Consider the following 26,713-nt stretch of genomic DNA (forward strand, 5'->3'; position numbering starts at 1 on the left):
AGTTAGGTTGCTTCCATGTCCTGGCTACTGTAAATAGAGCTGCAATGAACACTGTGGTATATGACTCTTTTTGAATTATGGTTTTCTCATGGTATATGCCCAGTAGTGGGATTGCTGGGTCATATGGTAGTTCTATTTTTAGTTTTTTAAGGAACCTCCATACTGTTCTCCATAGTGGCTGTGTCAATTTACTTCCCACCAACAGTGCAAGAGGGTTCCCTTTTCTCCACACCCTCTCCAGCATTTATTGTTTGTAGATTTTTTGATGATGGCCGTTCTGACTGGTGTGAGGTGATACCTCATTGTAGTTTTGATTTGCATTTCTCTCATGATTAGTGATGTTGAGCATCCTTTCGTGTGTTTGTTGGCAATCTGTATATCTTCTTTGGAGAAATGTCTATTTAGGTCTTCTGTCCATTTTTGGATTGAGTTGTTTGTTTTATTGATATTGAGCTGCATGAGCTGCTTGTAAATTTTGGAGATAAATCCTTTGTCAGTTGCTTCGTTTACAAATATTTTCTCCCATTCTGAGGGTGGTCTTTCTGTCTTGTTTATGTTTCCCTTGCTGTGCAAAAGCTTTGAAGTTTCATTAGGTCGCATTTGTTTATTTTTGTTTTATTTCTGTCTCTCTAGGAGGTAGGTCAAAAAGGATCTTGCTGTGATTTATGTCATAGAGTGTTCTGCCTATTTTTTCCTCTAAGAGTTTTATACTGTCTGGCCTTACATTTAGGTCTTTAATCCATTTTAAGTTTATTTTTGTGTGTGGTGTTAGGGAGTGTTCTTATTTCATTCTTTTACATGTAGCTGTCCAGTTTTCCTAGCACCACTTATTGAAGAGGCTGTCTTTTCTCCACTGTATATTCTTGCCTCCTTTATCAATAATAAGGTTACCATATGTGCGTGGGTTTATCTCTGGGCTTTCTATCCTGTTCCATTGATCTATATTTCTGTTTTTGTGCCAGTACCATATTGTCTTGATTACTGTAGCTTTGTAGTATAGTCTGAAGTCCAGGAGCCTGATTCCTCCAGCTCCATTTTTCTTTCTCAAGATTGCTTTGGCTATTCGGGATCTTTTGTGTTTCCATACAAATTGTGAAATTTTTTGTTCTAGTTCTGTGAAAAATACCACTGGTAGTTTGATAGGGATTGTATTGACTCTGTAGATTGCTTTGGGTAGTATAGTCATTTTCACATTATTGATTCTTCCAATCCAAGAACATGGTATATCTCTCCATCTGTTTGTATCATTTTTAATTTATTTCATCAGTGTCTTATAGTTTTCTGCATACAGGCCTTTTGTCTCCCTAGGTAGGTTTATTCCTAGGTATTTTATTCTTTTTGTTGCAATGGTAAATGGGAGTGTTTCCTTAATTTCTCTTCCAGACTTTTCTTTATTACTGTATAGGAATGCAAGAGATTTCTGTGCATTAATTTTGTATCCTGCTACTTTACCAAATTCATTGATTAGCTCTAGTAGTTTTCTGGTAGCATCTTTAGGATTCTCTATGTATAGTATCATGTCATCTGCAAACAGTGACAGCTTTACTTCTTCTTTTCCTATTTGGATTCCTTTTATTTCTCTTTCTTCTCTGATTGCTGTGGCTAAAACTTCCAAAACTATGTTGAATAATAGTGGTGAGAGTGGCAACCTTGTCTTGTTCCTGATCTTAGTGGAAATGGTTTCAGTTTTTCACCCTTGAGAACGATGTTGGCTGTGGGTTTGTCATGTATGGCCTTTATTATGTTGAGGTAAGTTCCCTCTATGCCAACTTTCTGGAAGGTTTTTATCATAAACCGGTGTTGAATTTTGCCAAAAGATGCTTCTGCATCTATTGAGATGATATCGTTTTTCTCCTTCAATTTGTTAATATGGTGTATCACATTGATTGATTTGCGTATATTGAAGAATCCTTGCATTCCTTGGATAAACCCCACTTGATCATGGTGTATGATCCTTTTACTGTGTTGTTGGATTCTGTTTGCTAGTATTTTGTTGAGGATTTTTGCATCCGTGTTCATCAGTGATATTGGCCTATAGTTTTCTTTCTTTGTGACATCTTTATCTGGTTTTGGTGGCCTCGTAGCACGAGATTGGGAGTGTTCCTCCCTCTGCTATATTTTGGAAGAGTTTGAGAAGGAGAGGTGTTAACTATTCTATAAATGTTTGATAGAATTCGCCTGTGAAGCCATCTGGTCCTGGGCTTTTGTTTGTTGGAAGATTTTTAATCAGAGTCTCAATTTCAGTGCTTGTGATTGGTCTGTTTATATTTTGTATTTTTTCCTGGTTCAGTCTTGGAAGGTGGTGCTTTTCTAATAATTTGTCCATTTCTTCCTGGTTGTCCATTTTATTGGCATATAGTTGCTTGTAGTAATCTCTCATGATCCTTTGTATTTCTGCGGTGTCAGTTGTTACTTATCCTTTTTCATTTCTAAATCTGTTGATTTGAGTCTTCTCCCCTTTTTTCTTGATGAGGCTGGCTAATGGTTTATCAATTTTGTTTATCTTCTCAAAGAACCAGCTTTTAGTTTTATTGATCTTTGCTATTGTTTCCTTCATTTCTTTTTCATTTATTTCTGATCTGATCTTTATGATTTCTTTCCTTCTGCTAACTTTGAGGGTTTTTTGCTCTTCTTTCTCTAATTGCTTTAGGTGTAAGGTTAGGTTGTTTATTTGAGATGTTTCTTGTTTCTTGAGGTAGGATTGTATTGCTATAAACTTCCCTCTTAGAACTGCTTTTGCTGCATTCCCTAGGTTTTGGGTCATTGTGTTTTTGTTTGTTTGTTTTTTTAACATCTTTACTGGAGTATAATTGCTTTACAATGGTGTGTTAGTTTCTGCTGTATAACAAAGTGAATCAGTTATACATATACATATGTTCCCATATCTCTTCCCTCTTGCGTCTCCCTCCCTCCCACCCTCCCTATCCCACCCCAGGGTCATTGTGTTTTAATTGTCATTTGTTTCTAGTATTTATTGATTTCCTCTTTGATTTCCCCAGTGATCTCTTTGTTATTTAGTAGTATATTGTTTAGCCTCCATGTGTTTGTATTTTTTACAGATTTTTTTCCTGTAATTGATATCTAGTCTCATAGCATTGTGGTCAGAAAAGATACTTGATACAATTTCAATTTTCTTAAATTTACCAAGGCTTGATTTGTGACCCAAGATATGATCTATCCTGGAGAATGTTCCGTGAGCACTTAAGAAGCAAGTGTATTCTGTTGTTCTTGGACAGAATGTCCTATAAATATCAATTAAGTCCATCTTGTTTAATGTATCATTTTAAAAGCTTGTGTTTCCTTATTTATTTTCATTTTGGATGATCTGTCCATTGCTGAAAGTGGGGTGTTAAAGTCCCCTACTATGATTGTGCTACTGTTGATTTCCCCTTTTATGGCTGTTAGCATCTGCCTTATGTATTGAGGTGCTCCTGTGTTGGGTGCATAAATATTTACAATTGTTATATCTTCTTCTTGGATTGATCCCGTGATCACTATGTAGTGTCCTTCTTTGTCTCTTATAATAGTCTTTATTTTAAAGTCTACTTTGTCTGATATGAGAATTGCTACTCCAGCTTTCTTTTGATTTCCATCTGCATGGAATATCTTTTTCCGTCCCCTCACTTTCAGTCTATATGTGTCCCTAGGTCTGAAGTGGGTCTCTTGTAGAGAGCATATATATGGGTGTTGTTTTTGTATCCATTCAGCAAGCCTGTGTCTTTTGGTGGGAGCATTTAATCCATTTACATTTAAGGTAGTTATCGATATGTATGCTCCTATTACCATTTTCTTAACTGTTTTGGGTTTGTCATTGTAGGTCTTCTACTTCTCTTGTGTTTCCTGCCTAGAGAAGTTCCTTTGGCATTTGTTGTAAAGCTGGTTTGGTGGCGCTGAATTCTCTTAGCTTTTGCTTGTCTGTAAAGGTTTTAATTTCTCCATTGAATCTGAATGAGATCCTTGCTGGGTAGAGTAATCTTGGTTATAGGTTTTTCCCTTTCATCACTTTAAATATGTCCTGCCACTCCCTTCTGGCTTGCAGAGTTTCTGCTGAAAGATCAGCTGTTAACCTTATGGGGATTCCCTTGTATGTTATTTGTTGTTTTTCCCTTGCTGCTTTTAATATTTTTTCTTTGTATTTAATTTTTGATAGTTTGATTAATATGTGTCTTGGCATGTTTCTCCTTGGATTTATCCTGTATGGGACTCTCTGGGATTCCTGGACTTGACTGACTCTTTCCCTTCGCATATTAGGGAAGTTTTCAACTATAATGTCTTCAAATATTTTCTCAGTCCCTTTCTTTTTCTCTTCTTCTTCTGGGACCCCTATAATTTAAATGTTGGTGTGTTTAATGTTGTCCCAGAGGTCTCTGAGACTGTCCTCAATTCTTTTCATTCTTTTTTCTTTATTCTGCTCTGTGGTAGTTATTTCCACGATTTTATCTTCCAGGTCCCTTATCCATTCCTCTGCCTCAGTTATTCTGCTATTGATTCCTTCTAGAGAATTTTAAATTTCATTTATTGTGTTGTTCATCGTTGTTTGTTTGCTCTTTAGTTCTTCTACGTCCTTGTTAAACGTTTCTTGTATTTTCTCTATTCTGTTTCCAAGATTTTGGATCATCTTTACTATCATTACTCTGAATTCTTTTTCAGGTAGACTGCCTATTTCCTCTTCATTTGTTTGGTCTGGTGGGTTTTTACCTTGCTCCTCCATCTGCTGTGTGTTTCTCTGTCTTCTCATTTTGCTTAACTTACTGTGTTTGGAGTCTCCTTTCTGCAGGCTGCAGGTTCATAGTTCCCGTTGTTTTTGGTGTCTGCCCGCAGTGGCTAAGGTTGGTTCAGTGGGTTGTGTAGGCTTCCTGGTGGAGGAGACTGGTGCCTGTGTTCTGGTGGATGAGGCTGGATCTTGTCTTTCTCGTGGGCAGGACCACGTCCCTTGGTGTGTTTTGGGGTGTGTGTGACCTTATTATGATTTTAGGCAGCCTCTCTGCTAATGGGTGGGTTGTGTTCCTGTCTTGCTAGTTGTTTGGCTTGGGGTGTCCAGCACTGTAGCTTGCTGGTCGTTGAGTGGAGCTGGGTCTTAGCCTTGAGATGGAGATCTCTGGGAGAGCATTTGCTGTTTGATATTACGTGGAGCCAGGAGGTCTCTGGTCAACCAATGTCCTGAACTCGGCTCTCCCACCTCAGAGGCACAGGCCTGACACCCCGCCGGAGCACCAAGATTCTGTCAGCCAGACGGCTCAGAAGAAAAGGGAGAAAAAAAGAAAGAAAGAAAAAATAAAGTTATTAAAATAAAAATTTTTTTTAAATATTAAAAAGATTAAAAAATAGTAAAAAAAATAAAGAAGAGAACAACCAAACCAAAAAACAAATCCACCAACGATAACAAGTGCTAAAAAATATACTAAAAAAAGACAAAAAACCCCCAAAAAACAGACTGACAGAACCCTAGGACAAATGATAAAAGCAAAGCTATACAGACAAAATCACACAAAGAAGCATACACATACACACTCACAAAAAGAGAAAAAGGAAAAAAATATATATATTTAAAAAAGTAAGCGAGCAACCAAATCAATAAACAAATCTACCAATGATAATAAACTCTAAATATTAAACTATGATAAACATAAAACCAGAAACAAATTAGATGCAGAAAGCAAACCCCAAGTCTACAGTTGCTCCCAACATCCACCACCTCAATTTTGGGATGATTCGTTGTCTATTCAGGTACCCACAGATGCAGGGTACATCAAGTTGATTGTGGAGATTTAATCCACTGCTCCTGAGGCTGCTGGGAGAAATTTCCCATTCTCTTCTTTGTTCTCACAGGTCCTGGGGTTCATCTTTGGATTTTGCCCTGCCTCTGCGTTTAGGTCACCTGAGGTCATCTAGTCTTCCCTCAGACAGGATGGAGTTAAAGTAGCAGCTGATTAGGGGGCTCTGGCTCGCTCAGGCCAGGGGAAGAGAGGGGTACAGAATGCGGGGCGAGCCTCCGGCGGCAGAGGCCGGCATAACGTTGCAACAGCCTGAGGCGCGCTGTGTGTTCTCCCAGGGAAGTTGTCCCTGGATCACGGGACCCTGGCAGTGGCGGGCTGCACAGGCTCCCGGGATGTGAGGTGTGGATAGTGCTCTGTGCTTGCACACAGGATTCTTGGTGGCTGCAGCAGCAGACTTAGCGCTTCATGCCCATCTCTGGTGTCTGCGCTGATAGACGCGGCTCGCGCCTGTCTCTGGAGCTCGTTTAGGCGGTGCTCTGAATCCCTTCTCCTCGCGTACCCCGAAACAATGGTCTCTTGCCTCTTAGGCAGTTCCAGACTTTTTCCTGGACTCCTGCCTGGCTAGCTGTGGCGCACTAGCCCCCTTCAGGCTGTGTTCACGCAGCCAACCCCAGTCCTCTCCCTGGGATCTGAACTCCGAAGCCGGAGCCTCAGCTCCCAGCCCCCACCTGCTCTGGCGGGTGAGCAGACAAGCCTCTCAGGCTGGTGAGTGCTGGTTGGCACTGATCCTCTGTGCGGGAATCTCTCCACATTGCCCTCCGCACCCCTGTTGCCGCACTCTCCTCCGTGGCTCCAAAGCTTCCTCCCCCGCCCACCTGCCGTCTCCGCCCGTGAAGGGGCTTCCTAGTGTGTGGAAACCTTTTCTCCTTCACAGCTCCCTCCCAGATGTGCAGGTCCTGTCCCTATTCTTTTGCCTCTGTTTTTTCTTTTTTCTTTTGCCCTACCCAGGTATGTGGGGAGTTTCTTGCTTTTGGGGAAGTCTGAGGTCCTCTGCCAGCATTCAGTAGGTGTTCTGTAGGAGTTGTTCCACATGTAGATGTATTTCTGATGTATTTGTGGGGAGGAACGTGATCTCCACATCTTACCGCTCTGCCGTCTTGAAGGTCTCCTCGTATTATTTTTGCTAACACCCTTTTCAAACTAAAAAGCAACTATATGAATCCTGTGAATTAATTTATAAGTAGAGATGTTGAACAGTTTTGGAAATATATGCATCTTATAAATCAAAGCATATTTAGCAAGTAGGTTAATTTTTTTTTAACATCTTTATTGGAGTATGATTGCTTTACATTGTTGTGTTTGTTTCTGTTGTATAACAGAGTGAATCAGCTATACATATACATACATCCCCATATCCCCTCCCTCTTGCCTCTCCCTCCCACCCTCCCTTTCCCACTCCTCTAGGTGGTCACAAAGCACCGAGCTGATCTCCCTGTGCTACGGGGCTGCTTCCCACTAGCTGTCTATTTTACATTTGGTAGTGTATATATGTCCATGCCACTCTCTCACTTCATCCCAGCTTACCCTTCCCCCTCCCCCTGTCCTCAAGTCCATTCTCTGTGTCTGTGTCTTTATTCCTGTCCTGCCCCTAGGTTCTTCAGAACCATTTTCTTAGATTCCATATATATGTGTTAGCATATGATATTTGTTTTTCTCTTTCTGACTTACTTCACTGTGTATGACAGACTCTAGGTCCATCCCCATCACTACAAATAACTCAGTTTCGTTTCTTTTTATGGCTGAGTAATATTCCATTGTATATATGTGCCACATCTTTATCCATTCATCTGTCGATGGACACTTAGGTTGCTTCCATGTCCTGGCTGTTGTAAATAGTGCTGCAAAGAACATTGTGTTACATGACAAGCAGGTTAATATTGTATTAGATAAATTGTTGTTTTATGGCAGGTATTAACGCATTCACAGTGTTTCAGTTCAACTGTGAATTGTTGTTTTTATTATTTTTTTTATTTTTCTTTTTTGGACCTCAGTTTTGATGAGACGGTAGAGTGTTCTCACTCATTTTGTTCAGATTTTCCAAGGAATGCATACAAGGGAGTCATCATCGATCCGAGCACATGCTGGGACGCTGCAGAACCTGACAGGGCAGGCCGCGTGGTTCCGCGGAGGAGCCAGTGACTCCAGAGTAGTCCAACAGCCTGGGGAATCCACAGCCCCCAGGCCACTCAGCAAGAGGAACAGTCAATCTGTGCTTGCAGCCACTGGGCCCATCCGAGGAAACCCTAATATCCAATGGCACATCTTGGGATGGCTGAAGGTCTACCGTCCTGTGATATCCACAGCCACACTTGGCACCCTGGGCCCACCTCACTTCTTCCAGGTCTCCCTACCACCTCCAGCCCTCAGACCACGTGAAGGTCTTCTTGTCTTCGCCGATGGCCAGCCTTGCCCAGCAAGTACACCTGAGAAGTGGACAGAAATCATGCAGGCTTCAGAATTGGACCCGGGTCCTCGAGAACGCAATTCATGCAAACATTTACCTGGGCGAGAGCCCTGCACCTGCTTCCCAAGTACCTCTTTCACTTAGGAGAACTGAATGCATGTCTGACAGCACAACTGCAGGAAGGTAGGCACGTAGGTGGGCCCGCGTGTGAGGGTGTGTATGTGTGTGTGCGTGCATGTGTCTGTCATTGCGTGCAAGGACGCGCTTGTGGGTTTCTGTGTGTGCCTCTGTATCTGCGTCTGGGTCTCTGTGTGTCCCTTTGCTCCCCTGCAGAGCTTCGAACAGTAAAAGCCACACCTTATACGCAGAGCCCTGGCCTCGCACCCTCCCACTGAATGGAGAAAGACCCCAGCCGCCTTTAAGAGGCCGCATGCGAACTTTGACCCCGATGGGCTGTTGAAATAGGCCACAGGCTCCCACTCTCCAGCAGCCCCGCCTTCTGACGAAAGCACATAGACTTGAGGAACCGGCTTCCCGGCCATGGGTGTAACATCTATGTGAACCTGGAGACCCTGCCAGCTACGAGCACATCTGATGTGCACTTGGGGCCACTCCCAGCGTTTCCGGGAACAAGGGAACCTCCCATGGGCAGGCTGACTCCACCCTGCAGCTGGCTACAGGCAAGATGCAGCCCGTCTTCCTCTCAAGGGGCCAAAGGATTTCAGCCCAGGTGCCACTTCAGGCCAACTAGGCCAGATCACCTTCCGGGGACCCGCGGGGACCCGCATGGACGCCGACCGTGGGAAGCAGTGGTCTTCAGCAACCATGACCCAGGGTCAAACCCCATGGCGGAAACTAGGCCACCTTTCCGGTCACATTCCGGCCAGCTCCCCAGCCGGCAAGATTTGTGGCCCTGACCCCCGAGGAAACGCTCAAACGCTCAACAGCCTTGTCCCACGTGCTCTCCTCCTGCCCGCAGGGCGACTCGACCCGACTGAAAGCCACAGACGCCATGCGAACACGTGGACACTGAGCACCAGGGAAGACAGACAGCAAGCATGTCCGCTTTGATGACGGCGACCCCACCCCATGCATCCTGGCACCTCTCCTCCGACACAGCGACACTACCGAGGAACTCACAGAGATCCAAGGCGCTGTCCCCGAGGACCACAGACAGACTTCAAATGGAAGACCTCTGCCATGCGAGGGGACCTGGAACCCTGAAAGGGAGCAAGTGGCTGTCCACGGCAGCCGTGAATTGTTGTTTTTACATGGCACAGTATCGTTTTTCAAACCTAGCTCAGTTTCTATCCATAGCTTCCCTGAACTGTACAAAGACTTCATTCAGTGACCTGTGGAGAACAAAAGTATTTATTTTTGTCCCAATGAATTGAGACTGCTTGTACACTTTTGGAGAAATATGTTAATTTATAAAGATTTTGTATATACTTGTTTAGAAAATTGATTACATCCTTTGATGCACAGAAGTTTTTAAGTTAGATATAGTCTCATTTGTCTATTTTTGTTTGTATTGCTTGTGCTTTTGGTGTCATTTCCAAGAAATCATTGCCAAATCCAGTATCATGAAGCTTTTCCCCTATGTTTTCTTCTTGGAGTTTTATGGTTTTGGGTCTTAAATTTAGGTCTTTAATCCATTTTTAGCTGATTTTTGTATATGGTGTTAGGTAAGCATCCAACTTAATTCTTTTGCATGTGGCTAACCAGTTTTCCCAACACTATTTGTTGAAGAAACTGTCCTTTCCCACATTGAGTGGTCCTGGCACCTTTGTCCTGTAAGCCTTTTAATGACTTCATAATATGTCATGTAATGGATATGTTATACTCTCATTGTTTGTTTTGTTTCCAGATTTTTGCTACAGTGTTTACTGTGGTAAACATTCTTGTGCATATGTCCTTATGTACTGGTGCTTTTATTGCTGTGGGAGTTAGGTGTGGGGTTGCTGAATCAAGGGAATATATACTTTTATTTTTTGATAAATTTTGCAAGATTAAAATATTACAAGATTACTTTTCCAAAAGACAGTAACACTTTACATTTCTATCACCAGTGTTTGAGAGCAGCAGGATTCTTCTTCTATCCTAGGACCATTGGTATCAGGAAGGCCTCTCCCAGGGGAGTGATCACATATATGACTAAGAAAAATAAAGATGTTTCTCTATATCGTTATATATGTTAGTGCTTAACATTTAAATGCATGAAGAGTCCCCTATTCTCATTTTCCATAACCTCAAGAAGCCTACTGAGTAGGAGGAAAGAGGATTGATCTGGGTTGCAATTAGAGTTCTGTGATTAACTGGCACTTAACCTATAAAGGTGGAATCACTTGATGTGGAAAAACCATGGACTTGGGTGACAAACCTGGCTTCAAAGCCTTGTGACAAGTCAGCTTCCCAGCCTTTTGCTGTATGATCCTGGGCAAATGACAACCTCTCAGAACTTTGGTCTGTCTCTTCACTTATAAAGGATGTTTGCACATTTGCTGTTGACACTTTAAAAATGTGCTGTTGACACTTTAAAAATGTGCTGTTGAGGTTTACAAAGAAAAAAAAATGTGCAGTTGATATTTGTATTACTCAAATGCTGGCTTAGTCCATTTGGGCTGCTATAGCAAAATGCCACACACTGAGTAGCTTATACGCAACAGGAATTTATTTCTCACACTTTTGGGGGCTGGAAGTCTGAGATCAGTGTGGTTGGATGAGGGCCGTCTTCCAGGTCTCAGACTTCTTGTTGTGTCCTTTTATGGCAGAATGTGCTAGGGAGCTCTCTGGAGCCTTTTTATAAGGCCCTAGCCCTGTTCATGAGGATTCCACCCTCATGACTTAAGCACCTCCCAAAGGCCCTACCTACCAATACCATAACCTTTGGAGGTTAGGATTTCAACATGAATTTTGGGAAGAAAGAAACATTCAGACCATTCAAGTACCATAATCTGTTATTAAAATAGTTATCAAAATAGACTATTAAAGGCAAAACCATGGAGACAGTAAAAAATTCAGTGATTGCCGGGGGTTGAAGGGGGAGAAATGAATAGGCAGAGCACAGAGAATTTTTAGGGCAGTGAAAATACTGTAGGATGCCGTAATGATGGGTTCATGCCATCATACATTTGTCCAAACCCATAGAATATATAACATCAAGAGGCAATTGTAATGTAAACTATAGATTTTGGTGATAATGATGTATCAGTGTGGGTTCATCAGTTGCAAGGAATGTTCTGCTCTGGTGGGGATGTTGATAATGGGGGAGGCTATGCATGTGGAGGGGGCAGTGCATATAAAAATCTCTGTACCTTCCCCTCAGATTTGCTATGAACCTCAAACTGCTCTAAAAGGTATTATTTTTTTTAATTGTTTATGATCACCATAGTAAGTCTGGTTAACATCTGTCACCATACACAGTTACAAATTTTTTTTTTTTGTGATGAGAACTTTCAAGATTCACTCTCTTAGCAACTTTCAAGTATGTAACATGGTTTTATTAACTACAGTCACCATGCTGTACATTACGTCCCCATGACTTATTTTATAACGGGAATTTTTTACGTTTTGAGCCCCTTCACCCATTTCTCCCACCCCCCACTCCCTGTTCCTCTGTATCTATGAACTGGGTTTTTTTTGTTTTTCCTTTTTTTTTTTTAAAGAGTCCACATATAAGTGAGATCATATAGTATTTGTCTTTCTCTGTCTGACTTATTTCACTTAGCATAATGCCCTCAAGGTCCATCCATGTTGTCGCAAATGGCAGGATTTCCTTCTTTTTGATGGTTGAATAACATTCCATTGTGTGTGTGTGTGTGTGTGTGTGTGTGTGTGTGTGTGTATATATATCACATTTTCTTTATTCATCCATTGGTGGACACTGAGGTTGTTTCCATATCTTGGCTATTGTAAGTAATGCTGCAATGAACATGGGTTACATATATCTTTTTGAGTTAGTGTTTTTGTTTTCCTTGGGTAAAGCCCCTGAAGTAGAATTGCTGGATCATATGATAGTTATATTTTTGATTTTTTGAGGAACCTCCATACTGTTTTCCATAGTGGCTGCACTGATTTACATTCCCACCAATAGTGCACAAGGGTTCCCTTTTCTCTACATCCTCACCAGTGCTTCTCAGTACATTTTCATGTACTTGTTGTCCAGCTGTATGTCTTCTTTGTAAAAGTGTCTATTCAGATCCTCTGCCCATTTTTTAATTGGATTGTTTGGGGTTTTTTTTTGCCATTGAATTGTATGTGTTCTTTATATATTTTGGATATTAACCCCTTCTCAGGTGTATGATTTGCAAATAATTTCTCCCATTCTGTAGGTTGCCTTTTCATTTTGTTGGTAGTTTTCTTTGCTTTGTAGAAGCTTTTTAGTTTGATGTAGTTCCACTTGTTTATTTTCGCTTTTGTTGGCTTTGCTCTTAGTGTCAAATCCAAAGAATCATCACCAAGACCAATGTCAAGGAGCTTACTGACTATGTTTTCCTCTAGTTTTATGGTTTCAGGTCTTATGTTCAAGTCTTTAATCCATTTTGCGTTAATTTTTGTGTATGGTGTAAGACAGTGGTCCAGTTTCTTTCTTTTGCATGTGTCTGTCCAGTTTCCCCAGGACCATTTATTGAAGAGGCTGTCCTTTCCCCATTGTGTATATCTATCTATCTATATACATTTTTAAAATTGAAGTATAGTTGACTTACAATATTATATTAGTTTCAGGTGTACAATGTACTGATTCAATATTTTTATAGATTACACACCATATAAAGGTATTGACTATGTTCCCTGTGCAGCATATTACATCCCTGTGACTTATTCATTTTATAACCCATTGTATATTCTTGGCTCCTTTATCATAAATCAGTTGACCATATATGTGTAGGTTTATTTGTGGGATGTCTATTCTGTTCCATTGATCTATGTGTCTGTTTGTATGACAATACCATACTGTTTTGATTGTTATAGCTTTGTAATGTAATTTGAAACCAGGGAACGTGATCCCATCAGCTTTGTTCTTTCTCAAGAGTGTTTTGGCTATTTGGAGTCTTTGGTGTTTCCATACAAATTTTAGGATTGTGTATTCTATTTCTGTGAAAAATGCCATTGGAATTTTGATAGAGATTGTATTGAATCTGTACATTGCTTTGGGCAGTGTGGACATTTTAACAATACTAATTCTTCTAATCCATGAGCATAGTATATCTCTCCCTTTATTTGTGTCTTCTTCAATTTCTTTCATCAATGTCTTACAGCTTTCATTCTACAGGTTTGTCACCTCCTTGGTTAAATTTATTCCTAGGTATCTTTTTCTTTTTGATGCAACTGCAAATGGGATTGTTTTCTTAACTGCTCTTTCTGATAGTTTGTTATTAGTGTATACAAAAGCAACAGATTTTTGTATATTCATTTTGTATCCTGCAACTTTAAACTGAATTCCTTTATTCTAAAAGTTATTTAATGGAGTCTTTAGGGTTTTCTCTCTGTATAATATCATGTCATCTGCAAATAGTGACAGTTTTACTTCTTCCTCTGCTATTTGGATGCCTTTTATCTCTTTTTCTTGCTTAATTGCTCTTGCTAGGATTTCCAATACTATGTTGAATAAAAGTGGTGAGAATGGGCATCCTTGTCCTGTTCCTGATCTTAGAAGAAAAGCTTTCAGCTTTTCAACATTGAGTATGATGTTAGCTATGGACTTGTTGTATATGGCCTTTATTATGTTGAGGTATGTACCCTCTATATCTGCTTTGTTGAAAGTTTTTAATCACAAATGGATGCCGAATTTTGTCAAATGCTTTTCTGCATCTATTGAGATGACCATAGGATTTTTTTTAATATAAATCTGATTATTTTTTTAAAATTAATTAATTATTTAATTTATTTATTTTTGGCTGTGTTGGGTGTCCGTTTCTGTGCGCAGGCTTTCTCTAGTTGTGGCGAGCGGGGGCCACTCTTCATTGCGGTGCGCAGGCCCCTCACTGTCGCGGCCTCTCTTGTTGCAGAGCACAGGCTCCAGACACGCAGGCTCAGTAGTTGTGGCTCACGGGCTTTGTTGCTCCACAGCATGTGGGATCTTCCCAGACCAGGGCTCGAACCCGTGTCCCCTGCATTGGCAAGCAGACTCTCAACCACTGCGCCACCAGGGAAGCCTGACCATATGATTTTTGTGAATTTAATTTAATTTGACTTTTTTATTCAGCAGGTTCTTATTAGTTATGTATTTTATACATATTAGTGTATATATGTCAATCCCAATCTCCCAGTTCATCCCACCAGCACCCCCCAACACCCTGCTTTCCCCTCTTGGTGTCCATACGTTTGTTCTCTCCATCTGTGTCAACCATATGATTTTTATCCTTCATTTTGTTAATGTGTATCACACTGATTGACTTCTGGTTATTGAATCATCCTTGCATCCCTTGAATAAATCCCGCTTGACCATAGTGTATGATTGTTTAAATGTATTGTTAAATTTGGTTTGCTAATATCTTGTTGAGGATTTTTGCATCTATGTTCATCAGGGATATTAGTCTGTTATTTTCTTTTCTTGTGGCATCCTTGTCTGATTTTGGTATCAGGGTAGTGTTTGCCTTGTAAAATGAGTTTGGAAGTGTTCCTTCCTATTTTTTGGAAGCGTTTGAGAAGGACTGGTATTAATTCTTCTTTAAATGTTTGGTAGAATTCACCAGTGAAGTGCTTGTTTTGTCCTGGACTTTTGTTTGTTGGGAGGAACGAAGTCTTAATTTTTAAAAAATAGGCTATTCCTGGGAAAGTTATAAAACATCAAAAAGAAATAAGGAAAATAAATGCAGTGGCATTGCACATTAAGTTTTATGTTTATTAAGAAAACTTATGGGGTAATTGTTCAAATAGGTTTTCTGAAGGTTATACCTATACTGTTTGTTATATTTTCTCAATTCTGATTTACTATTATATTTGTACATCTATTTCTCAGTCATTAGTCATAAAGAGGTTCTCTTTTAATAACAGCTTTATTGAGATACAATTCACATACCATATAATTCATCTATTTAAAGTATATAATTCAGTGGATTTTACTATATTCATATGCAGCCATCACCACAGTTGATTTTAGAACATTTTCATATCCCCCCCAAAGCACCCTCTCTCTAGGCAATCAAAAATCTGCTTTCTGTTTCTATAGATTTGCCTATTCTGGATATTTCATGTAAATGGAATCATATAATATGTGGTCTTTTGTGACTGGCTTCTTTTATTAGCATAATGTTTTCATGGTTCATCTAGGTTCTAGCATGCATCAATAATTCATTCATTTTTATGTCCAAATAATATTCCATTAGATATACTATGTTTTATCCATTTATCATTTGCTGGGCATTTGCGTTGTTTCTACTTTTTGGCTATTATGAATAATGCTGCTATGAACATTCATATACAAGTTTTTGTATGGACGTCGGTTTTCATTTCTCGTGAGTATATACCTAGGAGTGGAATTGCTAGGTCTATGGTCACCCTTTAACTTTTTAGGAACTGCCAGACTGTTTTCCAAAGCAACAGTACCATTTTACATCCCCACTAGCAGTGTATGAGGGTCCCAATTTCTCCATATTTTTACCAACACTCGTTATTATCTGTTATTTATTATAGCCATCTTAGTGGGTATGATGTGGTATATCATGGTTTTGATTTGCATCTTCCTGATGGCTAAAGGTTTTGAACATCTTTTCATGTACTTGTTGGCCTTTCTTCTTTTAGATAACTTACCTATTTTTAAATTGGGTTGATTAGGTTTTTGGGGCTTTTATTATACAAGTCCCTTGTCAGATGTATGATTTGCAAAAACTTTCTCCTGGTTCCCTCTTTTTTTTTTAATTTAGTTTTATTTATTTATTTATACAGCAGGTTCTTACTAGTTATCCATTTTATACATATTAGTGTATATATGTCAATCCCAATCTCCCAATTCATCACACCACCACCCACCCCCACCACTTTCCCCGCTTGGTGTCCATACGTTTGTTCGCTACATCTGTGTCTCAATTTCTGCCCTGCAAACTGGTTCATCTGTACCATTTTTCTAGATTCCACATACATGTGTTAATATACAATATTTGTTTTTCTCTTTCTGACTTACTTCACTCTGTATGACAGTCTCTAGATCCATCCACAGCTCTACAAATGACTCAATTTCGTTCCTTTTTATGGCTGAGTAATATTCCATTGTATATATGTACCACCTCTTCTTTAACCGTTCATCTGTCGATGGGCATTTAGGTTACTTCCATGTCCTGGCTATTGTAAATAGTGCTGCAATGAACATTGGGGTGCATGTGTCTTTTTAAATTATGGTTTTCTCTGGGTATATGCCCAGTAGTGGGATTGCTGGGTCATATGGTAATTCTATTTTTAGTTTTTTAAGAAACCTCCATACTGTTCTCCATAGTGGCTGTATGAATTTACATTCCCACCAACAGTGAAAGAGGGTTCCCTTTTCTCCACACCCTCTCCAGCATTTGTTGTTTGTAGATTTTCTGATGATGCCCATTCTAACTGGTGTGAGATGATACCTCATTGTAGTTTTGATTTGCATTTCTCTAATAATTAGTGATGTTGAGCAGCTTTTCATGTGCTTCTTGGCCATCTGTATGTCTTCTTTGGAGAAATGTCTATTTAGGTCTTCTGCCCATTTTTGGATTAGGGTGTTTGTTTTTTTAATATGGAGCTGCATGAGCTGTTTATATATTTTGGAGATTAATTGTTTGTCCGTTGATTCGTTTGCAAATATTTTCTCCTATTCTGAGGGTTGTCTTTTCATCTTGTTTGTAGTTCCCTTTGCTGTGCAAAAGCTTTTAAGTTTCATTAGATCCCACTTGTTTATTTTTGTTTTTATTTCCATTACTCTAGGAGATGGATCAAAAAAGATCTTGCTGTCATTTATGTCAAAGAGTGTTCTTCCTATGTTTTCCTCTAAGAGTTTTATAGTGTCCGGTCTTACATTTAGGTCTCTAATCCATTTTGAGTTTATTTTTGTGTATGGTGTTAGGGAGTGTTCTAATTTCATTCTTTTACATGTAGCTGTCCAGTTTTCCCAGCACCACTTATTGAAGAGACTTTCTTTTCTCCATTGTATATCCTTGCCTCCTTTGTCATAGATTAGTTGACCATGGGTGCATGGGTTTATCTCTGGGCTTTCTATCGTGTCCTATTGATCTATATTTCTGTTTTTGTGCCAGTACCATATTGTCTTGATTACTGTAGCTTTGCAGTATAGTCTGAAGTCCAGGAGCCTGATTCCTCCAGCTCCATTTTTCTTTCTCAAGATTGCTTTGGCTATTCGGGATCTTTTGTGTTTCCATACAAATTGTGAAATTTATTGTTCTAGTTCTGTGAAAAATGCCACTGGTAGTTTGATAGGGATTGCATTGAATCTGTAGATTGCTTTGGGTAGTATAGTCATTTTCACATTATTGATTCTTCCAATCCAAGAACATGGTATGTCTGTCTATCTGTTTGTGTCATCTTTAATTTATTTCATCAGTGTCTTATAGTTTTCTGCATACAGGTCTTTTGTCTCCCTAGGTAGGTTTATTCCTAGGTATTTTATTCTTTTTGTTGCAGTGGTAAATGGGAGTGTGTCCTTAATTTCTCTTTCAGATTTCTCATCATTAGTGTATAGGAATGCAAGAGGATTTCTGTGCATTAATTTTGTATCTTGCAACTTTACCAAATTCATTGATTAGCTCTAGTAGTTTTCTGGTGGCATCTTTAGGATTCTCTATGTATAGTATCATGTCATCTGCAAACAGTGACAGTTTTACTTCTTCTTTTCCAATTTGGATTCCTTTTATTTCTTATTCTTCTCTGATTGCCATGACTAGGACTTCCAAAACTATGTTGAATAATAGTGGTGAGAGTGGGCATCCTTGTCTTGTTCCTGATCTTAGAGGAAATGCTTTCAGTTTTTCACCATTGAGAATGATGTTTGCTATGGGTTTGCCATATATGGCCTTTATTATGTTGAGGTAGGTTCCCTCTATGCCCACTTTCTGGAGAGTTTTTATCATAAATGGGTGTTGAATTTTGTCAAAAGCTTTTTCTGCATCTCTTGAGATGATCGTATTGTTTTTATTCTTCAATTTGTTAATATGGTGTATCACATTGATTGATTTGCATATACTGAAGAATCCTTACATCCGTGGGATAAATCCCACTTGATCATGGTATATGAACCTTTTAATATGTTGTTGAATTCTGTTTGCTAGTATTTTGTTGAGGATTTTTGCATCTATATTCATCAGTGATATTGGTCTGTAATTTTCTTTTTTTGTAGTATCTTTTTCTGGTTTTGGTATCAGGGTGATGGTGGCCTCATAGAATGAGTTTGGGAGTGTTCCTTCCTCTGCAATTTTTTGGAAGAGTTTGAGAAGGATGGCTGTTAGCTCTTCTCTAAATATTTGATAGAATTCACCTGTGAAGCCATCTGGTCCTGGACTTTTGTTTGTTGGAAGATTTTTAATCACAGTTTCAATTTCATTACTTGTGATTGGTCTGTTCATATTTTCTATTTCTTTCTGGTTCAGTCTTGGAAGGTTATACCTTTCTAAGAATTTGTCCATTTCTTCCAGGTTGTCCATTTTATTGGCATAGAGTTGCTTGTAGTAGTCTCTTAGCATGCTTTGTATTTCTGCGGTGTCTGTTGTAACTTCTCCTTTTTCATTTCTAATTTTATTGATTTGAGTCCTCTCCCTCTTTTTCTCGATGAGTCTGGCTAATGGTTTATCAATTTTGTTTATCTTCTCAAAGAACCAGCTTTTAGTTTTATTGATCTTTGCTATTGTTTTCTTTGTTTCTATTTCATTTATTTCTGCTCTGATCTTTATGGTTTCTTTCCTTCTACTAACTTTGGGTTTTGTTTGTTCTTCTTTCTCTAGTTCCTTTAGGTGTAAGGTTAGATGGTTTATTTGAGATGTTTGTTGTTTCTTGAGGTAGGATTGTACTGCTATAAACTTCCCTCTTAGAACTGCTTTTGCTGCATCCCATACGTTTTGGATCGTCGTGTTTTCATTGTCATTTGTCTCTAGGTATTTTTTGATTTCCTCTTTGATTTCTTCAGTAATCTCTTGGTTATTTAGTAACGTATTGTTTAGCCTCCATGTGTTTGTGTTTTTTACGTTTTTTTTTTTTTTTTTAAAGTATTTATTTATTTATGGCTGTGTTGGGTTTTCGTTTCTGTGCGAGGGCTTTCTCCAGCTGTGGCAAGCGGGGGCCACTCCTCATCGCGGTGCGCGGGCCCCTCACTATCGTGGCCTCTCTTGTTGTGGAGCACAGGCCCCAGACGCGCAGGCTCAGTAGTTGTGGCTCACGGGCCCAGCTGCTCCGCGGCACGTGGGATCTTCCCAGACCAGGGCTCGAACCCGTGTCCCCTGCATTGGCAGGCAGATTCTCAACCACTGCGCCACCAGGAAAGCCCAACGTTTTTTTTTTTTTTCCCTGTAATTGATTTCTAATCTCATAGCATTGTGGTCAGAAAAGTTGCTTGATATGATTTCAATTTTCTAAAATTCACTAAGGCTTGATTTGTGACCCAAGATGTGATCTATCCTGGAGAATGTTCGACGCACACTTGAGAAGAAAGTGTAATCTGCTGTTTTTGGATGGAATGTCCTATAAATATCAATTAAATCTATCTGGTCTACTGTGTCATTTAAAGCTTGTGTTTCCTTATTAATTTTCTGTTTGGATGATCTGTCCATTGGTGTAAGTGAGGTGTTAAAGTCCCCCACTATTAGTGTGTTACTGTTGATTTCCTCTTTTATAGCTGTTAGCAGTTTCCTTATGTATTGAGGTGCTCCTATGGTGGGTGCATATATATTTATAATTGTTGTATCTTCTTCTTGGAGTGATCCCTTGATCATTATGTAGTGTCCTTCCTTGTCTCTTGTAACACTCTTTATTTTAAAGTCTATTTTATCTGATATGAGTATTGCTACTCCAGCTTTCTTTTGATTTCCATTTGCATGGAATATCTTTTTCCATCCTTCCATTTTCAGTCTGTATGTGTCCCTAGGTCTGAAGTGGGTCTCTTGTAGAGAACACATATATGGGTGTTGTTTTTGTATCCATTCAGCAAGCCTGTGTCTTTTGGTTGGAGCATTTAATCCATTCACTTTTAAGGTAATTATCGATATGTATGTTCCTATTACCATTTTCTTAATTGTTCTGGGTTTGTTTTTGTAGGTCCTTTTCTTCTCTTGTGTTTCCCACTTAGAGAAGTTCCTTTAGCATTTGTTGTAGAGCTTTGGTGGTGCTGAATTCTCTTAGCTTTTGGTGGTGCTGAATTCTCTTAGCTTTTGCTTGTCTGTAAAGCTTTTGATTTGTGCATTGAATCTGAATGAGATCCTTGCCTGGTAGAGTAATCTTGGTTGTAGTTTCTTCCCTTTCATCACTTTAAGTATACGATGCCACTTCCTTCTGGCTTGTAGAGTTTCTGCTGAGAAATCAGCTGTTAACCTTATGGGAGTTCCCTTGTGTGTTATTTGTCGTTTTTCCCTTGCTGCTTTCAGTAATTTTTCTTTGTCTGTAACTTTTGCCAATTTGATTACTGTGTGTCTCAGTGTGTTTCTCCTTGGGTTTATCCTGTATGGGACTCTCTGCGCTTCCTGGACTTGGGTGGCTATTTCCTTCCCCATGTTAGGGAAATTTTCGCCTATAATCTCTTCAAATATTTTCTCGGGTCCTTTCTCTCTCTCTTTTCCTTCTGGGATCAATATAATGCTAATGTTGTTGCATTTAATGTTGTCCCAGAGGTCTCTTAGGCTGTCCTCATTTCTTTTCATTCTTTTTTCTTTATTCTTTTCCACAGCAGTGAATTCCACCATTCTGTCTTCCAGTTCACTTATCTGTTCTTCTGCCTCAGTTATTCTGCTATTGATTCCTTCTAGTGTATTTTTCATTTCAGTTATTGTATTGTTCATCTCTGTTTGTTTGTTCTTTAATTCTTCTAGGTCTTTGTTAAACATTTCTTGCATCTTCTCGATCTTTGCTTCCATTCTATTTCCAAGGTCCTGGATCATCTTCACTATCATTATTCTGAATTCTTTTTCTGGAAGGTTGCCTATCTCCACTTCATTTAGTTGTTTTTCTGGGGTTTTGTCTTGTTCCTTCATCTGGTACATGGCCGTCTGCATTTTCTTCTTGTCTATTTTTCTGTGAATGTGGTTTTTTTTCCACAGTCTGCAGGATTGTAGTTGTTTTTGCTTTTGCTGTCTGCCCTCTGGTGGATGAAGCTATCTAAGAGACTTGCGCAAATTTTCTGATGGGAGGGACTGGTGGTGGGTAGAGCTGGCTGTTGCTCTGGTGGGCAGAGCTCAGTAAAACTTTAATCTGCTTGTCTGCTGATGGGTGGGGCTGGGTTCCCTCCCTGTTGGTTGTTTGGCCTGAGGTGACCCAACACTGGAGCCTACCCAGGCTCTTTGGTGGGGCTAATGGCAGACTCTGGGAGGGCTCACGCCAAGGAGTATTTCCCAGAACTTCTGCTGCCAGTGTCCTTGTCTTAACGGTGAGCCACAGCCACCACCACCCCCCCGCGGGAGACCCTCTGACACCAGCAGGTAGGTCTGGTTCAGTGTCCTATGGGGTCACTGCTCCTTCCCCTGGGTCCCGATGTGCACACTCCTTTGTGTGTGCCCTCCAAGAGTGGAGTCTCTGTTTCCCCCTGTCCTGTTGAAGTCCTGCAATCAAATCCTGCTAGCCTTCAAAGTCTGATTCTCTAGGAATTCCTCCTCCCATTGCTGGACCTCCAGGTTCAGAAGCCTGACATGGGGCTCAGAACCTTCACTCCAGTGGGTGGACTTCTGTGGTGTAAGTGTTCTCTATTTTGTGAGTCACCCACCCAGCAGTTATGGGATTTGATTTTATTGTGATTGCACCCCTCCTACCATCTCGTTGTGGCTTCTCCTTTGTCTTTGGACGTGGGGTATCTTTTTTGGTGAGTTCCAGTGTCTTCCTGTTGATGATTGTTCAGCAGTTAGTTGTGATTCCGGTGCTCTCGCAGGAGGGAGTGAGAGCACGTCCTTCTACTCTGCCATCTTGAACCAGTCTCCCCTGCTTCCCTCTTTAAGTAGTGAGGGAAGGAAAAGTACTCTTAAGTAACTACTGTGATCAATACTAAGTATTATACTTTAGGAATGCCAAACTAAAGAAATGATTCCTACGTTCCAGGACATTGGTTTCTTTGGTGACCCAATACTTATGTGACATAATCGAAAAATAATGCAGAACAGTATGATATAAATGAGAACAGTATAGTATAAATTCCCCTGGATTCCAAGGAACCTAGGTTGAAAGTGATTGATTTAAAGTATTTATTTTGAGTAGGATGAGCATACGTTAACTATTCACAACTTTTTTTTTATATATATAAATTTATTTATTTTTGGCTGCATTGGTTCTTCACTGCTGTGTGTGGGCTTTCTCTAGTTGCGGCGAGCAGGGGCTACTCTTCCTTGTGGTGTGCGGGCTTCTTATTGTAGTGGCTTCTCTTGTCGCGGAGCACGGGCTCCAGGCGTGTGCGCTTCAGTAGTTGTGGCACGTGAGCTCAGTAGTTGTGGGCTCTAGAGTGGACTCTAGAGTGCAGACTCAGTAGTTGTGGCACACAGGCTTAGTTGCTCCACGGCATGTGGGATCTTCTTGGGCCAGGGCCCAAACCTGTGTCCCCTGAATTGTCAGGCGGATTCTTAACCACTGCACCACCAGAGAAGTCCTCACAACAACTTTTAAAAAATAATTTTTTAGTTTGATTCAGTTTCTATAGAATTTAGTTTATATACAGTATCACATTTTCGGAGCCAGTCCTTACTACTGGGCTGTAAATGTGGATGCTGTCTTTGATTACCAGTGTATTTCCAGCATTTGGCATGGTGCCTGATACAAGGCACATTCTGTTAAATATTTGTTGAATGAATGAATGAACAAACACTGGTGTGGGCTTGAGGTCTCGGCATGTGATATTAAGCTCTTTTAGAAAATTGTCACAAGGTGGAAGATTTTAGGGTGGAAAGAACAAAAGGTAGAGGGGAGGCCTTCAGAGCTCTGCCACTGATGAGCTCTGTAGCACTGGCCTTTCTGGTCATATATCCTCATTTGTGAAGTGAGGGAATGTATTGGATCATCTCCCTTTTAATATTTTGAGGTTTATGAGCAGTATAAACTTAAAACATTTAGAACCAGCTGAAGAAACATGACCTCTAAGTAGAATTTGAGTGCACCATTAAGGTTTTGTGCTAAAATGCCACTGACCTTTGCACCTGGCTTTTCTGTAAAGTTGTGCTAAGAAAATGGTATTTCTAATATTGGATGTACTAAGAAGGTATTCACAAGGCAGTATCTTAAGCGTTCTCATTAAGTAGAATGTTAGGATAAATTTATCATTTTATTTATTTATACCCTATCTACTTTCTTTCAAACAAAATTTGAGGTGGCAATTCAAGTTAGTATTTTTTTTCCTAAGGCAAAGTTGCCTTAGATTCTGTTAAAAAAACATTTTGTTATCTCTGTCTTTTAAACAACCTTAAACTTTTGTTGTTTCCATTTTAAAATAGGATCAGAATAGGAGAAATGTTTCAGTAATGCTATTTTAACTTGAACCTCTGAAATTAACAGCTTTTGAACATTAAAAAGAATGCTTCTCTAGTGTATAATATTCTAATTGAATTGAAATATCTCCAGTGCTGCACATTTCAGCATAAGGAGGCTTTTACAGAGGCATGGCACAAACTCTATGATATTTATAGATTAAATCAAATATCTTAAATTGCCCAGGGAAGCAAGACATAAACTCTGAGAAATAAGCTGCTCTATTAATGAAGAAATAAGCAGTGAAAGAAAATCAGGGAATGGGTTTCCTCTAGCTACAGTAACCAGATACTTTTTAATAGCTCCAAATAGAAAACATGGTCTATCACAACAAAAAGAGAAGATTTTGTGAAAGTGCTAATTTTCTGTTAAATCATTTCTTTTAGGTTAGAGAAAGGCCAACACTAGCTACTCTAAATCCCTATGTATATACTTTATGATAAATAAGCCAGTGACATTTTGTTTTAAATAAATGTTTTTTCTTTGTAAAATCATGAGTCTTGAGTAAATGTCATCCTTGAATTTCACACATTCCACATTTCCTTAATAGAGACTCCAGTGTCCATAAAACACTGAAAACTCATTTCTTTAAAGAGGCTTACTTAAGCTTATTAGAAGTGTAAACATAACTGTGATCCATAAATCTAACCAGTCTTTGGCTTATGGCATCTAAAACTTTTTAAATTTTATCTTTTTCTTTTTTAGTCTTAGGCCCTAAGGTAATTGTATACAAATGTATAGCAACAAAGGTATGACAAATCTGAATAATTTGTTCAATATTTATATATTTGTATATTAAAAGCATGTAAATTAAAGCATGTTTATTTTATATTTATAGTTGATCAATAAACTTTAATATATCTGTTTTCTAGGTTTGGAATTTTATGACAAGCAACCCCCCTAGCCCTGGTAATTTAAAAGCTTTTGTTACTTAGATTTTAAATTACTATGTATTAAGTACTGAGTGCTTCTTACGGAATTCAGCGTATTTCCATGTGAATAATCTGATTTAACTAAGAAGTATATCTGAACCAGAGTGTCCCTTATTGATCACAAACGTTTTAAAATCTCCTTCATTTTAAAATCGCCTTCATTTTAAAATCGCCTTTGACAATAGCCTAAATAATACTTTGGTTCATTAGTAATGCCAAACTTTTTTAAAGTAGAGGTATTTGGTGGGAGAGAAGCCAATCCACTAACTTTTAAAAATTTGTTATACAGGATTAGCTGAACCATCCTTTGTTGCCAAACATGAAGATAGTTTGTTTAAGGATTTATTTCAAGACTACGAGAGATGGGTTCGTCCAGTGGAACACCTGAATGACAAAATAAAAATAAAGTTTGGCCTTGCAATATCTCAATTAGTGGATGTGGTAGGTGTGCATATCATTCCATATTCAATTTCACACAGGTCTATGGAGAGCATATTGTGTGCCCAGGCACCATGCTCGGCTGCAAAGATTACAAAGGTGAATGAACATAGTGCTTTTCCTCCAGGAACTCACCAGGGAAAAACAATTATTACACCACAGACATAGGAATACTGTATGTTTATATAATCTTATATAGTTTAGAAATCATTTTATCTCATTTGGTAATTAAAATAGGTCTGTTTTTTAATAAATTCAAAGATATTAAACCTTCTATATGGAAGTTGCTTCTTAAATGTGTTAAAAAATATGACCAAAAGGTCAAAAATTTTAAAACAAAAAACCCAAGAGTTAGAGTTGTAGATTTTTAGGACCGAAAAGGGATCTCAACAGATCATTTCCTCAGTATCACACTTAAAACATTTCTTAGGTTTTTCCATGTGACATTTACCAGGTAGTAAATTCCCCATCATAACTTGTTCTTATTGTCAAGAGATTATTTCTATTTTAAACTAAAAGGTTCACGCTAATTTTTAAACTAGTTTCTTCTTTTTCTGATCATGTCAATCAATAATTGTTTCCCTGGGCTTCCCTGGTGGCGCAGTGGTTGAGAATCTGCCTGCCAATGCAGGGGACACGGGTTCGAGCCCTGGTCTGGGAAGATCCCACATGCCACGGAGCGGCTGGGCCCGTGAGCCACAATTACTGAGCCTGCGCGTCTGGAGCCTGTGCTCCGCAACAGGAGAGGCTGCGATGGTGAGAGGCCCGCGCGCCGCGATGAAGAGTGGTCCCCACTTGCCGCAACTGGAGAAAGCCCTCGCGCAGAAACGAAGACTCAACACAGTCATAAATAAATAAATAAAAGAGCGTGAATTTCTAAAAAAAAAAAAAAAAAAAAAAAAAAATAATTGTTTCCCTGTTGTGTTCCCAGAATAGTCAGGTATGTGTGTGTGTATGTATGTATGTATGGATATAGATAACATTTATAGGTGTGCCTTTATTTTCTGATTAGAGAAGCAATGCATGATTTTTGGAAAGAGTTTAGAAAGTTCAAAAAAATACAAATAAGAAAATAAAATAAAACTTGACTGTAATTCTACCACCCAGAAATGACCATTGGTAACATTTTGTTGTGTTTCTTGCCAGTTTTTTCTTTGTGAATATGTTACAAAATTGAAATATTATTTTAGATATAATTTTGATTACTGCTTGAGGTACAACGATTCTAAGAAAGGTGATGAATCAAAGGATATACATTTTTGAAGTCTGTTGACTGATAAATGTAACCTAATTGCTTCCAGCAAGATCAATGACTATGGACTCTGTGCTTGATCCTTTGCTAGGCAATACAGGAAGATTTTAAGTATAAATTAAACATAGGGAAGTAGGAAGTAAGTTAGTAGGGCTTGCTTTCAACTTCTTTCTAGCTGGGACTGTTAGCATGTAAATGGAGTAAGTGTAGAATGCTGCAGTACTAAATCGTGATGTCACAGAGATCTGGGATTTCAGATCTTGATGATTGAGATTATCAAAGAAGCCTG

General features: G+C 39.2%; 1 protein-coding gene and 1 non-coding gene across 4 annotated transcripts in view; one reads left to right on the top strand and one right to left on the bottom strand.

The window, feature by feature from the left end:
* Positions 1-26,713, top strand: part of CHRNA5 (cholinergic receptor nicotinic alpha 5 subunit) — a 53,167-nt gene that overhangs the window by 15,326 nt on the left and 11,128 nt on the right. Inside the window, exons 2-3 of one of the 3 annotated variants that reach the window (XM_036844159.1) lie at positions 24,675-24,711; positions 25,024-25,175. The exons of 1 other annotated variant lie outside the window; for it this stretch is intronic. In XM_036844159.1, the coding sequence (XP_036700054.1) occupies positions 24,687-24,711; positions 25,024-25,175 (177 nt within the window). In that variant the 5' untranslated portion in view covers positions 24,675-24,686. The remainder of the gene's footprint in view (positions 1-24,674; positions 24,712-25,023; positions 25,176-26,713) is intronic. One more of the 3 variants, XM_036844157.1, reaches the window with a different exon arrangement.
* On the bottom strand, positions 7,760-7,849 carry LOC118891440. The gene has a single exon (XR_005019016.1). It is a non-coding gene; the product is annotated as a small nucleolar RNA SNORD116 (small nucleolar RNA).

The sequence above is a fragment of the Balaenoptera musculus genome, chromosome 2 (genome assembly GCF_009873245.2).
Source record: "Balaenoptera musculus isolate JJ_BM4_2016_0621 chromosome 2, mBalMus1.pri.v3, whole genome shotgun sequence".
Classification (NCBI taxonomy): Eukaryota; Metazoa; Chordata; class Mammalia; order Artiodactyla; family Balaenopteridae; genus Balaenoptera; species Balaenoptera musculus.